At 34.9% G+C, this 12932-nt stretch overlaps 1 protein-coding gene across 1 annotated transcript; it reads right to left on the minus strand.

The window, feature by feature from the left end:
• Positions 1-3949: 3949 nt before the first annotated feature.
• LOC146660983 (uncharacterized) lies at positions 3950-10748 on the minus strand. Its single transcript, XM_085421673.1, has 5 exons — positions 10517-10748; positions 5794-6117; positions 4738-5016; positions 4129-4251; positions 3950-4008 (listed from the first exon to the last, which is right to left on the minus strand). Exons 1-5 carry the CDS (start codon positions 10746-10748, stop codon positions 3950-3952), a joined length of 1017 nt encoding a protein of 338 aa, XP_085277799.1.
• Between the last annotated feature and the right edge of the window lie 2184 nt (positions 10749-12932).

The following is a 12932-nucleotide window of genomic DNA, read 5'->3' on the forward strand; positions in this document are numbered from 1 at the left end:
CTCTTAAAAAGATCCTCTCTCAGAAGAACTGACATAAATTATTCAGTGTTTAACTGACAATGCTCAGTTATTCATGCTCAAGGGATTCAAACTAGGAAAATACTGTATGTCAGTTGCTGGATGGAAAATAATAAGCCAAAACACACAAAAAAGAAGATCAATGGCTCATACACATTTTTAGAACTACTTCTCTTAATCAAACCATCAATGGCAGATCTTTTGCAGTAAACAATAGACTGGTAAAACTGGAGCCTCTCAAGTGTATTGACTGAAACACAAAAGAAAAAGTGATGACAGAGAGAGAAAAAATGTAAAGGCAGCCTAATGTTATAGAAACAGGCCTGCAAATAATGATAAGCAGATGACAGGTGAACAGTTGAGAGCTGTTAGTTTTACAGAATATATGAGTTTATATGAGTAGTTTTAAAATGAGTGAACTATAATTAAAGACTGTCTGTTTGTTGAAGAATAGTAACCGCATTCTCTTGTTAGTAATGGTAAAGGCGTTGTAACAATATAGTAATTAGTAATTTGTTAGTTGCTACTGAAAAACGTAACGCCGTTAGTAACGCTGTTACTTGTAACTCTGTTATTCCCATCACTGGTTATGTATGGTTCTATGACATCAGACCTCACAATAAATAATACCTGCAGAAGTAGTCCTTCTCTGTGGCAGCAGGGCGGGACAAGCTATGGTGTTTTGGTTTGGACAGAAATGAGGAAGCATCTATTTAAAGTCACTGATGTCATATTAAGGCACTTAGTGCTGTATCATACTTTTCTTTACTTGTACAAATATGTACATATACTGTAGTAGCTGGCTAATTTAGACCTATACGTTTTTTAAATATGCATTTCCAAGCTGCTGTATTGAGTACAAGTATAGAGGCACCGAAAATCATCTCAGGATTAAACTGTTGATAATAATGTATAGGAAAGACTGTTCAAAGGTACGTTTTACACTACGTACAAAGCAAGATCTGATATCTTGTGTTAGTATTGTTCCTACGTCTTCATAACAAGATTGGTCCAAGATCAGCATTGCAACTGACCAGTGCTGTCAGTGTTGTCTGAGCATTTAATTTAGCATTATATAATAAATAATTAAAAACTATCACTAGAAAATCAACATGAAAACGTAACTTGATAACATGATTATTATATTGCATAAATTATTAAATAAACCAAAACAATTGAAAAGCTTACTATTTGTTTCGGAAGACAGTTTTAAATAAACAAGACTATTTTTTTTTCTTTTTCCCCACATTGCAAAGCTATGACATCACAACTTCATGATTTGTCAGTTGCAAAGTTGATCCCGGACCAGTGTTATAATGGTGATACAGGAACAAGTGTCCCATTATATCACTCTAAGATATAGGAATATGAAAATATTACAATTTTTCATTTTAAAGATTTTGAAGAAAAACAACCCATGGGGTCATTTTTGACCCCATGTGTGCATCTAGGTGTTAAGACACAAAGAAAGAACAAAAAAGAAAAGTAAAAGAAGTAAAACTTGAGAGAAAAAGTTCTGGTAGTTCAGGGATTTCCTATAAATTTGCATACCATGTCAGTAGAGTGGGACTGGAGTCTTTGCGGTCTGATTTTGGCCCCAGGCCCAAGTTCCAGTTTGGGACTTTGGCCCCATCATGTGGCTAGTACGGATCATTACATTATTTGCAATTCAACTCTTGTGTTTCACATCATCAAGGGTTTTTACAATCAGGCAGTCCTGCCTGTGCTCCTGAACAATAACAGTTAACTACACATTGTTAAGTTGTCTTGTTGCAACTGAAGAATTAAAACAAAACAAATGCTGTGTGTGTGTAACAGCGCAACAAAACGTTACCTGTACTTTTACTAACTGCTTAAGTAGTGATGGTTATTAGACGCTAACTAACTGGGTGAGGGTGCCGTGAGTCTGTAGCTCTGCCCACCATTTTGGGGAACATATTTTGTTTTAAAGTAAGTTACAGGGCTTTTCCCCTGCCTTTCTGGTGGGCTTGTATTTCACTTAACCCTCAGATGCGCCGGCGCGTCAAAATCACATGACCAATTTAAGACGACACCGCTACAAGATGCAGCGACTCAGAGTCCCCATTTCAACTTGGGTGAAACGCGTGGACGTCAAACTATATACCAGTTTTTAAATTGTGTCCTAGGCCACGTAAAACCTAGTAACTATAAACTATCTAATATGCATATCCACATAATTATGGATTGTTATAATTACGATATTAAAAAACCCACACACATGTATTTTAAAAGAAAATACATTAAGACACAGATTATGTTAGATTTATATTTCAAATATGACAAAAATGCTGCTTTTACAGTAGCAAAATTATTGTATCGCCAGAGTTTAAACATTTAATAAGCTTTCTGCCTTGCACAGTGGATATTCTGAAATACTGAATCATCATAAATAAATTATTTTATAGTTATTACTTATTGTTTATTGTTAGTGCTATAATAATAAAATAATAAGAATAAAAAAATAAGGGAAGGATTCTGGATCAGCAACATGATTTATACCTTCTCCGGTGTTCTCCAGTATTGCGGAGAAAATGGACCTCACAGTACGACTGCAGTACATTTTCCAGTTTCATAAACTACTCCTGCATTTGGGGAATACTGAATGAAATGAGAATATACACTTATTGTACCTTTTCACTTGTTGCTTTGCAGACTTTTACACTGAGAGTAACATCATGAAGTGTAAATGATGTTTTAAAACATCATATAAAAATTTCATATATTTATTATTCTACTGATACTGATAACAAAATCCTAAAAATATAACGACAAAGCATCAGCTGTCTGCCATGCAGTAAGACGTCTTTTCTGTAAAGTGCTTCTCAGAAAAGCAGTGAACATACCATTATAGTTTTTTTTTTTCTTCCATCCACTTGGTACACTCATCAACATAGTCAGTATTACCAAAGGTTTTTTTTAAAGAAACAAACAGTAAGTTTCACATAAGACATGAAAACCAGAGTGTGTTCAAACCACAGCTTGTTCTATTCTCTGCTTAAGCCATAGTAACAACCTAGGGTGTTTATTTTCATCTACAAAGATGAAATACAGCAATGAGATACATTGACAGAATCAAAGAGAATGAGATGTGGCCACATATACAGAGTATTTAGCGTTTAAGTTCCTTAAGTGGTGGGAAGTAGCATTTTCACATTCATAAGAATTGCTGTCACTGGGGAGTTTAGTCATTTGCACAGGAGACATTGACTTTTAGGTTGAAAACAGTGCAATGTACAAGTCTGGTGACTACAGTAAAGAAAAAGACAAAAAAAACTACAGGAAAATGCAGTAAAATCACAAAATTGAACAGTCATTGAGAATCATTACATAGCATCTAGGAAATAATAATAAAGAAATAAATGATCCTACACACCTTCAATAAAAACATCACTCATACTTCATTTTTAATGGCCATTGAATTAGAAACCAGGATCTAGGGTAAAGAAAATTATTTTCTCCCTTTTCCAAGTATTTAAAAAGTTCTAAAATAGTTTCAAACATTCAAATACAGGTTTAGTAAAAATGTCATATAGCTGCACAATTCAACGTAAATCGCAAAAACTCTCAAGTGCTATAACGTTAGCCCTAATATCAATTATATTGTGATTTTAAAAAGTGATCTTCTGTGTGTGTGTTTGTGTATGGTTGCTAAAATTTGAACTTTTTTTAATCAACTACAAAGCAAAATTCAACATTAAAGCAAAACAAATAAATAAAAATAAAAAAAAACCCAGGTTAGAACAATCATATATGACATAGTTTCCTGGAGTTCGATGCTGATTTTAGTATGTATTTACTGATCCATCCATCTATCTTAATAGCTGCTTATCCGCCTAAAGATCAAGTTCAGGGCTGGAACTTTTATCATGTTGATTTTTCTGCATTGGGTTTCAGTGCAGAAAATGCAGTTTCAATTGGCCTCTCTTATCACTCTAACATCTGTGTAGATAATTTCATCATCCAAATTACCTGTGGGAGAAAAGCAAGCAAAAAGAGTGTTTTGTGTTTTGAAGGAAACTATGTTCTTTAAATAATCGTTTTCCTGAATATATTTCCTATTTTATTTTTTCTTTATTTTATTTTACTTACCCTCATTAGCCTTTGCGGGACTTCTTTTTTTGCAAAACTTTTTTATAACCATACTCAAAATCACAATGACAAAGAGCATGATGACATTTGTGATCACAGCCACTGTCAAAGTTGTAATAGAACCTAGAATGCAAAAGCAAATGTCAAACAATATTGAATATCAGGACTCTGTTTGAAAGCTGACGTGTTTAATTTAATTTGCTTTAATACTTTAATTCAGCGGTCCCCAATCCCTGAGTCCGTGAGTCGTTTGGTACCGGGCCGCAAGAGTTGAGGCTCAGGTGTGAAATGTATGGTTTTCAGGGTTTTTATCGGTTTTCAGCATTATTTTGTTATTGTTTTTATCGTTAACTCGGTTTTTCTGGGTCTTTTCACGTGTGTTATGAATAAATCTTCTTTTTTTCGGTACCGGTACTAGTTTTATTTTGTTGTATTTATCCGCGACACCTTAAAGGCCGGTCCATGAAAATATTGTCGGGCATAAACCGGTCCGTGGCGCAAAAAAGGTTGGGGACCGCTGCTTTAATTTAACCTGTTTAAATTCCTTGAAAAGAAAGTGTGTAGTGATATGTCAAAAATTTTTATTAATCTGTTAACCAAATGTACTACCTTTGCAGGCTACCAGGTGAATAGTTGTTTCATCTCTGCTGACATTGTTCCAAACTCGACACATAAGGTTTCCTGTCAGCATCCCATGCAAGTTGATGGTAACCTTTGAAACAATGGATTTCTCAGCTGTCCAGTTGCTCATTGATTGGTCTTTGCTTTGTATCAGAAAGTGATTGTCCAGAGTCAAAATTAATTGTACATCTCCCTCAGAGAAGCAGCTGACATTCATCTGTTCTGGTGCCCAGCATGTTTGAGACAGTGTTGGCTTTGACACTGGAGCTGAAAGATTCGTAAGTAAGTACGTAAGTAAGTAAGTAAGTAAGTAAGTAAGTAAGTAAGTAAGTAAGAAAGAAAGAAAGAAAGAAAGAAAGAAAGAAAGAAAGAAAGAAAGAAAGAAAGAAAGAAAGAAAGAAAACATGTTCCAGAGGAACTATTCTTTTTTGTTAATCAGAAAAACAATGAGAATTATTTAATAATTTAAGTTGTCTCATAGCTAATTACATTATTATTAAATCCTGTTAAAATGTAAAACTATTAATTTGTTTTGTCATACTAGTTGAAAGTCTAAGATGAAAATTATAATGTAATCATGAATCCTGTTTGGTCAGTGTATCTTATTTTTGAATTTTTATTCAATTTTCCACTTTTCTGTTTAAATATTAATTCACAGTACATTGTACATGGATGTTTCAATATCTTCTGAAACAACAAAATAAATATTGCAAATCATTTGAAAGGTTAAAGTGGTAATCAGTAGTTTTAACCTAAAAATTAGTTATTTTTCAAATTATTCTTCAGTAGTAACTGCAAGTACGCTGCTGTAGTTGTTGATACAAATTAAAGCGTAGACATCATTAAGTTTCATTTCTGACATTTGTTTATCTTAAGTCATTCGCCACCAATACTTTTTCACCTTTTTTTGTTTTGTTTTTTTTTTTACAATTTGTGCATTCAGTGTTTTGTTAATAACATAACCTAAAAAACCTGAGATTGAACAAAATCTTGATTTAAAAAAATAAATAAACAAATAAATAATAATAATGATAATAAACTTACCTTGTACTTTCAAATACACTTTCACATTTTTCAGTAATATTCCATGATGATCGAATTCCTCCAACACGTAATATCCTGAGTGTTTCTTCATAGCTTTACCTAACTTAAGCATTTCATTGCTTATGCTTTGTGACTGATCCGCATATTCCTCATTTAATTTTATTTTCCCCTGATATTTTTTTGATAAAATCCAGTGTTTGTCATCCTTCATGATTAAAAGTGAAGAGTTAGGTTTAAATGGCAGATGAAAAATTAGCAGCTGTCCTGCAGCTCCGAAACAATGATGACTTCCAGGAGATTCTGAAAAATGGCACACAATTGAATCTAAAACAACAAAAAAGAACACATTTTTAAAACATTTACACCAACTGGAAAACATTATTTATTATATTAATTTATTGCCTTTCACATCCGTTTTCTATGGCATGTATAATTCAGGGTAGCGGGGGAGGGGGGGAGGAGGAGCCTATCTGAAGTACCACGGGGTGAGATACATCCTTAATTTCTTATATTAAAAAAAAATTCATGTAAATTTAACATTAAAGTTGGTCCAAGATGATTTCTATCTTTTGTTTTAAGTCAATTTTTTTGAATGTGCGAATGATTGCCTTCTGCGTTACTCTCTCATTCAGTGTGTCTTTATTGAAACCCAGGTAAAATATCTTACTTTACAGTAAATACCTTTTGCCAAAGCCGTTGTTGCCAGAACTGCAATACTCATGTAGAAGGAAATCATTGTTTCTATAACACAGCAGTAAAAAATTTGATTATAATAACGTATTACTTTTAATGCTAGAAGAAAATATATATAAGGTTAAAAGGTTATGTTTAGCTAATCTTACTCAAGTAATTGTGAGGCTAAGTTAAAAAAAATGCATTTGATAAAAAATAACACAATAGTAATAATCATAATATTCATAATAAATTAAAAAAGATATGGGCAATCAAAGTGAAATAGCATATATGGATTATTGATCCAAAATGCTAAATTAATTATCAGCTTACATAGATTCAAATTCCAGGCTGTCACTCACCACATTTAAAAGTTGGTCACGTATTGTTCGCTGCTGTGTAAGACTCAGTGACTGATTTTTCACTGGCAGAGGGTTGGTTTTATGGTCTTCCTTGCTGTTTGCCTTCTCTTATGATAAGAACGGAAGCAGTTATATTCAAACCCAGTTTACTAAGAACTCTATTCTTACTAAGAGCTCTGTTCTTCTACTTTACGTTCTGTAAACTATTTTGGTTAGTTCATCTTACATCTGGCAAGTATGCAATGTAACAAGTTAAAAGGCACAATAAGTTTATGTTCTCATTATTATTATTTAATTGTTAACAAAAAGATTTGGGAAGAATTACACTTACTTTACACTTTTTTTCTCTTTAAACGAGGCAACGTTTGCATGTACTGAAACGTAACTAAAGAGAGAAAACTGAAAATGAAACATTTAAAATTTACATTCACAAATTTGTGTAAAAAGCAATTGAGATACAGCTATATTCAGCTACTTTATTTTACAAACATTTCTCCTTAAAAATAGTTATTTACAGGTCAATGCATCAAAATATGGATAATTACTGATACAAACTAAAAATAAAAAATTAAACAAAGACAGAAATAATAAGAATTAAATTCCTTAATATCTTGATTGATCACTTGAGAACCTCGGTTTCTTGTTAAAATAAACAACAACTTTGCCGGAAAAGATGTTTTTCTTGCTAGGGGCATATTTATCTAAACACCCCATATACCTTTAAACACTGATGGTGAATTTCATTAATTCTTACAAATGTACTAAATTCTTTATATAAACAGATTTGAGATATGTATTTGCAGACTCATACACATGAGAACATTGAGCATTGTTCAGAGTGTGACAAATCTAATTACTTACACATGGACTGAGTTACGCATATACAGCTTTTAACTTATAAGTGCAGATATTGCAATTGTGCATACATTTATTGCCCATAATATCGTACAGACCATATGGTCTGTATTTTATTGCTTCTAATTACTTGTGAAAAGCATTGGCGCCATCATGTGGCAAGTGCTGATTACTGCATTATTTAGTCACTCAAAAGGCTTGCATGGAATGATAACACTAATTCTAGTTCACAAGTTTGATGTAAAGGTGAATAAATGATTTTAATGATTTTTTATCAGAAAACGGATTTGTTTATCAAGAATATAACAGGAATTATTATTCATCCCTGTCCTTACAGTATCCCTACCTGGCAGCTCCATATTCAAAATCCGTTGTCCAGTGTATCCAGCATCCCTCCTCCAATGCATCTCAAACTCACACCTTGTGTAATTTGTTTTATATATTCTAATCTTGTTCATCTTGTTCACTCCCAATGAAAATTCTTTAGCTTTGCTACCATTAGCCAGTCTTTTTGTCAGTGCCACCAATGAACTATCTCACTACCAACTTGTATTTTTACCCTGACATAAATCATGCTTGATACTCGTCTCCACCCACTCCAGCCTGCCTACAGTCTCTTCACCACTCGTGTACTGTCCAGTGCTTTGGTTGACTCCAGGTATTTAAACTCATCGACCCTCATGCACCCTGAACACCAAAGTCCACATAGACCTTGGACTCATCTGTCACTCCTACTGCACACCTTATCACTGTTTTGCTGTTCTCTTACATCTCCTGCACCACCATCACATACTTCTGACTTCCTCATCCAGTACCACAGTTCCTCTCATGGCACTCTGCCATTAGACAAAAAGGAAAAACACACACACACACATGAAGTAAGCTCTCAAAATATGTGAAAATCCCAGTGGGACCTTCATCAAATCAGTGAAACTGTACAGGAAAGAAGGTCAGAAATAAACTAGGGAGAAACAAAATGTAAAAAATGGACAAATTTGTCATTTGTTATGTAGCAGGTTTGTCAGAGAAACATTCTCCAATATAAATATGTATAAAAGCACTTTGAGTGGACAGTGTTTGAGGAGAAAAGCACAATTTAATGTAGGAACCAGATCATTTACCTTAGCAAATGATCCCAGGCCTGTGACTCCTGTCCTCTGTTATAAACTGCATCGACAACCCCACCACCACCACCACCACCACCATCTAAGCAGCTGGTGGGTTAAATCACCGGTACTGCTGCGACCTGGTGGTATGTTCTGTGTTAAATACTACTTGCTCTCTACAGCATGGTAGAGAGCACGGGTGTAGTAAAACTCATATTTACAGATTTCTCTACACATTTACATATTTGAAATTAGAGCTCCCTCCTACATGGTTCTGAATATACAGACATCGACTGAGGTACAAGTATACAGCTCTGCATTCATGTTTTAAACAAGAATGCTACAATAATAGCCTGTACATATATTTTTACAATATCTTGTAGATTAAGTAGTTAGCATTGTATTGCTTCTTGACACACCCTCCATGTGCTGATCACTGTATTACTTGCAAGTCAAATGTATCTCTCATACCAAGTATTTTTACAGTTGCTTCTACAGGTTACATAAAGGTTAGATTATTCCAGAACAATCACTCATCACAAAACAATAGATGTAATGAAAAACAATTTTTCTTGTAGTAGAAGCAGAAGGACGTAAACTGACGTCTACATGGGCAAAGATTTTTGCGTGGTACAGAGATGAGATCATTTCAATGGCCAAGTCAGTATCTAAGTTGTCATGGTCCCCGTGTCTGCCCAGCTGACCCAGGTTGGCTACATATGTTTCTTGTTTTCCTTTCCCTCTCCTTCTCCTTCGCGCTCACCGTGTGTCGCCTGGGTGGAGCTCATCGCGGGCTCCCGCCCCTGGCCCTTGCACCTGTGAATCATCACGCACCTGTGGCTCATCTCTTCACCAGTGTCCACTACTTAAGGCAGTGGCTGGAAACATGTCATCGCTGGACTATTGAGTAACCTCGGTAGTAAGTTTGTTTTTTCTCGCTGGATTAACCGCTTGTTCCTGTGTGCAGGATTGTCTTTCTCTTGGCGCCCTGGGCAAGCTGAGTTGCTGGTGTGTTGTGTTTTTGGAATTGTGTGACGATTTCCTTGTGTGTGAAGAGCCCCTGTTTCCAGACCTCCCCTCCCCTTACGCAGCAGGAAATTAGGGGGAAAGTCATGTATTTTTGCACAAAATCAAAATTCATATATTTTGTATATATTTGAACTTGTTTATTTTTAAAATTACTGATGTATACCTGACATGAATGATTTTTAAAGATTCTGTCAATTTAGCTTGAGTAGTAGTATTAATGACATATTTATCTGTTGCAATGTTATACAGCACTGTATTAAATATACACATTTAGAAGATTTCTGACATCCGGCCTCGTAATAAATAATATGAAAAATGTTCAGATATCTTCTTTGACCATCTTTGACCACAAATTTCAGCCAGTTCTGCTGCAATCCTATGAGTAAACATAATAAAATACTTGATTTTAGTTCATAATGCTTTAAGGTCAAAGGGCAGAGTCACACAAATTAGGAAAAGTTTCCATTAGATCATCTTCAAGCATTTAAAAAATATTTTTTCAGAACATTATATGGCTTTACAATGACACAATGATGATGAATATAATGTACTTGACTAACATCTTAACAAGGCTGACATCAGCATAAAACATCAACATTTTAAAATAACCCCTGCCTGTTGTGGGGAGTTCTCTCAGTGCTATTGTACCTATTGGTTTAGCTTATTAGTTAAAGTTTTTAAATTCAATGTACTATGTACTTATCATTTCTGCCACTCTGCCCTCCCTCATGGACATTTTAATTCCCACAAGATATAAGGAAAAGGCCTGAGACTTCACCTTAAGCATCGCTGGTGACCACTCCCACCTTTCACCCTCCCTCTTCAGCTTCCCTGGGGGAAGGACAACATCTAGGCTCAGTCCAATAGACTGCTGAGTAGCTTTATCCACCAGGCAATTTGCACCATGGTCATACCTGTTGCTTTTGGTCATTTGCACTAATGTTCTTGTACATGTCACAAGCTTCTCTATTCATTTATTTTATTCATATCTTGCACATATCTTCTACACAGGTTTGATTTTTATACATCACCTAGAGCATTTTGATTCTCCTGTATGTCCTGTACATGTAGAAAATTGACAATAAAAGAATCGTTGAATCTTTATTACTCCTAAAAGTAACGTAAACAAGTACTTAAAGCATCTATATCATCTTAAATCATGCTAAATATTATATGGATACTACCATGACACCTGGTGGTATATCTTGAGGTACAGCATAGCAGACACAAGCCTATGTCAGGATTAAGGATAATCTAGACTAATAGAAAACACTTTAGTTTTGCACTGTTGCTTTTGGTTACTTGTAAAGACGTTTTCCCCACCATGTGGTGAGTGCTGATCACTGCATTACTTGCAACTCAAATTGTCTCTCATACCAATTGTTTTTACAGTTTCTAAATGTTACCAGATATTCAAGATTATCACAGAACAATGAGTAATCACAAACTGATGAATGTAAAGGAAAACACTTATTTTCATTTACAAGTTTTATGGTAAGATTAGTCCAAATTTAGCACTTTCTACATTGTGACTATCTTTGTTCTTTGTTTGAAAGCTTTGTATAGCCAAACAGTTATTACTATATACAAGACAGTGCAAAAGATATGTGTCAAAGATTAGAACAGACTTTTTTATTATATTTCCAAAATGCCACATGATCACAAACCTTGACAAATGATTACTGAGCTATATGTATGTCATGATTTTAACAACATCTAAAGTATAGTATACCACTTTCTATTAACTTCTTTGTCATTTTGGCAGTATCATATGGTTTAGCAGGTCACTGAAAGCGGGATACAGTGGTTGTCACAACCGGATCCGTACCAGAAACCCGATCCGTACCGTACCGATCCGTCCCCCTTCTCTCAACGGAGAGCTTCCCCCGATTGAACAACAGCGCTGTAAAATAAGAAGAATGGCACCTAATTACAGACTTCAACAAAACAGAAGAAGAGAACATCTGCACATGCGCAGTAAGGATCGGGGAGTCCTGATCCATAACTAGCTTTTTATTTTTCATTTATGTCTACATTATATTGAAATGTTTCATTATTGCAAACATTTTAAGAGATATTTATTATTGTTAACATCTTAACAGATACTCTGACCCATAACTATCATAAAATGCTTCAAGCGGAAGTAGACGCCTTTCGCACATGTGTGGTACGGATCGGGTTTCCAGTACAGATCAGGTAGTGACAATGGTCCCTCGTTTATCGTTACATTCGAAAAATAACCCACAATAGGTGAAATCCGCGAAGTAGCCAACTTTTACAATTGTTATAGATGTTTTAGGCTGTAAAACCCCTCACTACATACACTTTATACACTTTTCTCAGACAGGCATGAACATTTTCACACTTTTCTTTCTTGCTTAAACACTCTCAAAGTTTAAACCTTCTTAGAAGAATAAGTCTAGTATTATAGAATTAAGCCAAAGGCACTTTGGTTTTGGTTTGCCTTTGACGGTGCAAAGCGTTTTGTCGACATTGTTGTGTTTGTTGGGGAGAAAACTTACAAACATACAGTACAGCACTTCAGAGTCACACTGCTAGGGATCGAAGATTTATGTAAATTTGACAACCTGAACGCATTCTGTACTGGACAGGAGACAGGGCACGAAATTGATTGACAATGGCCTACAGCCAATAAGGACGCAGAACACAATGCGCTGTTCAAAAAAGAAAAAAAAATACATGGAAAATTGCACAAAAAAAGGGGAGAAAAAAGGGATCACTGTATAGTTTGTGGATCTAAAAGTCGCGACAATCCACGCAGTGAAGATTACTGACCTAAAACAAGAACCACAACTCACATTTGCTGTGAGCACCCATACCCCAAATCACAAGCAAATCAGCAATTTGAGCACATGTATGAAAGTATTACTGACCAGTAAACTTTATTGAGTCTCCAAGATTAGACAGGTTTAGATTCTGGTCAAAATTCTAACAGAATTAAAGTTTATGATTCAGGTCAGTAGGTTAAAAGAAATGGGACAAAGATTATCACGGAAAACAGAGCACAATAAAGGCAGTCTTGCATTTAAACAGAGAGAGCATAATGCTGAGGCAAGGTCAGAAAAAATATTTGATGACAACATTCATTTGCGTG

This window comes from Rhamphochromis longiceps, linkage group LG10 (assembly GCF_057381845.1).
Source record: "Rhamphochromis longiceps isolate RC_006_pf linkage group LG10, R_longiceps_female_GT1.1, whole genome shotgun sequence".
Lineage (NCBI taxonomy): Eukaryota > Metazoa > Chordata > Actinopteri > Cichliformes > Cichlidae > Rhamphochromis > Rhamphochromis longiceps.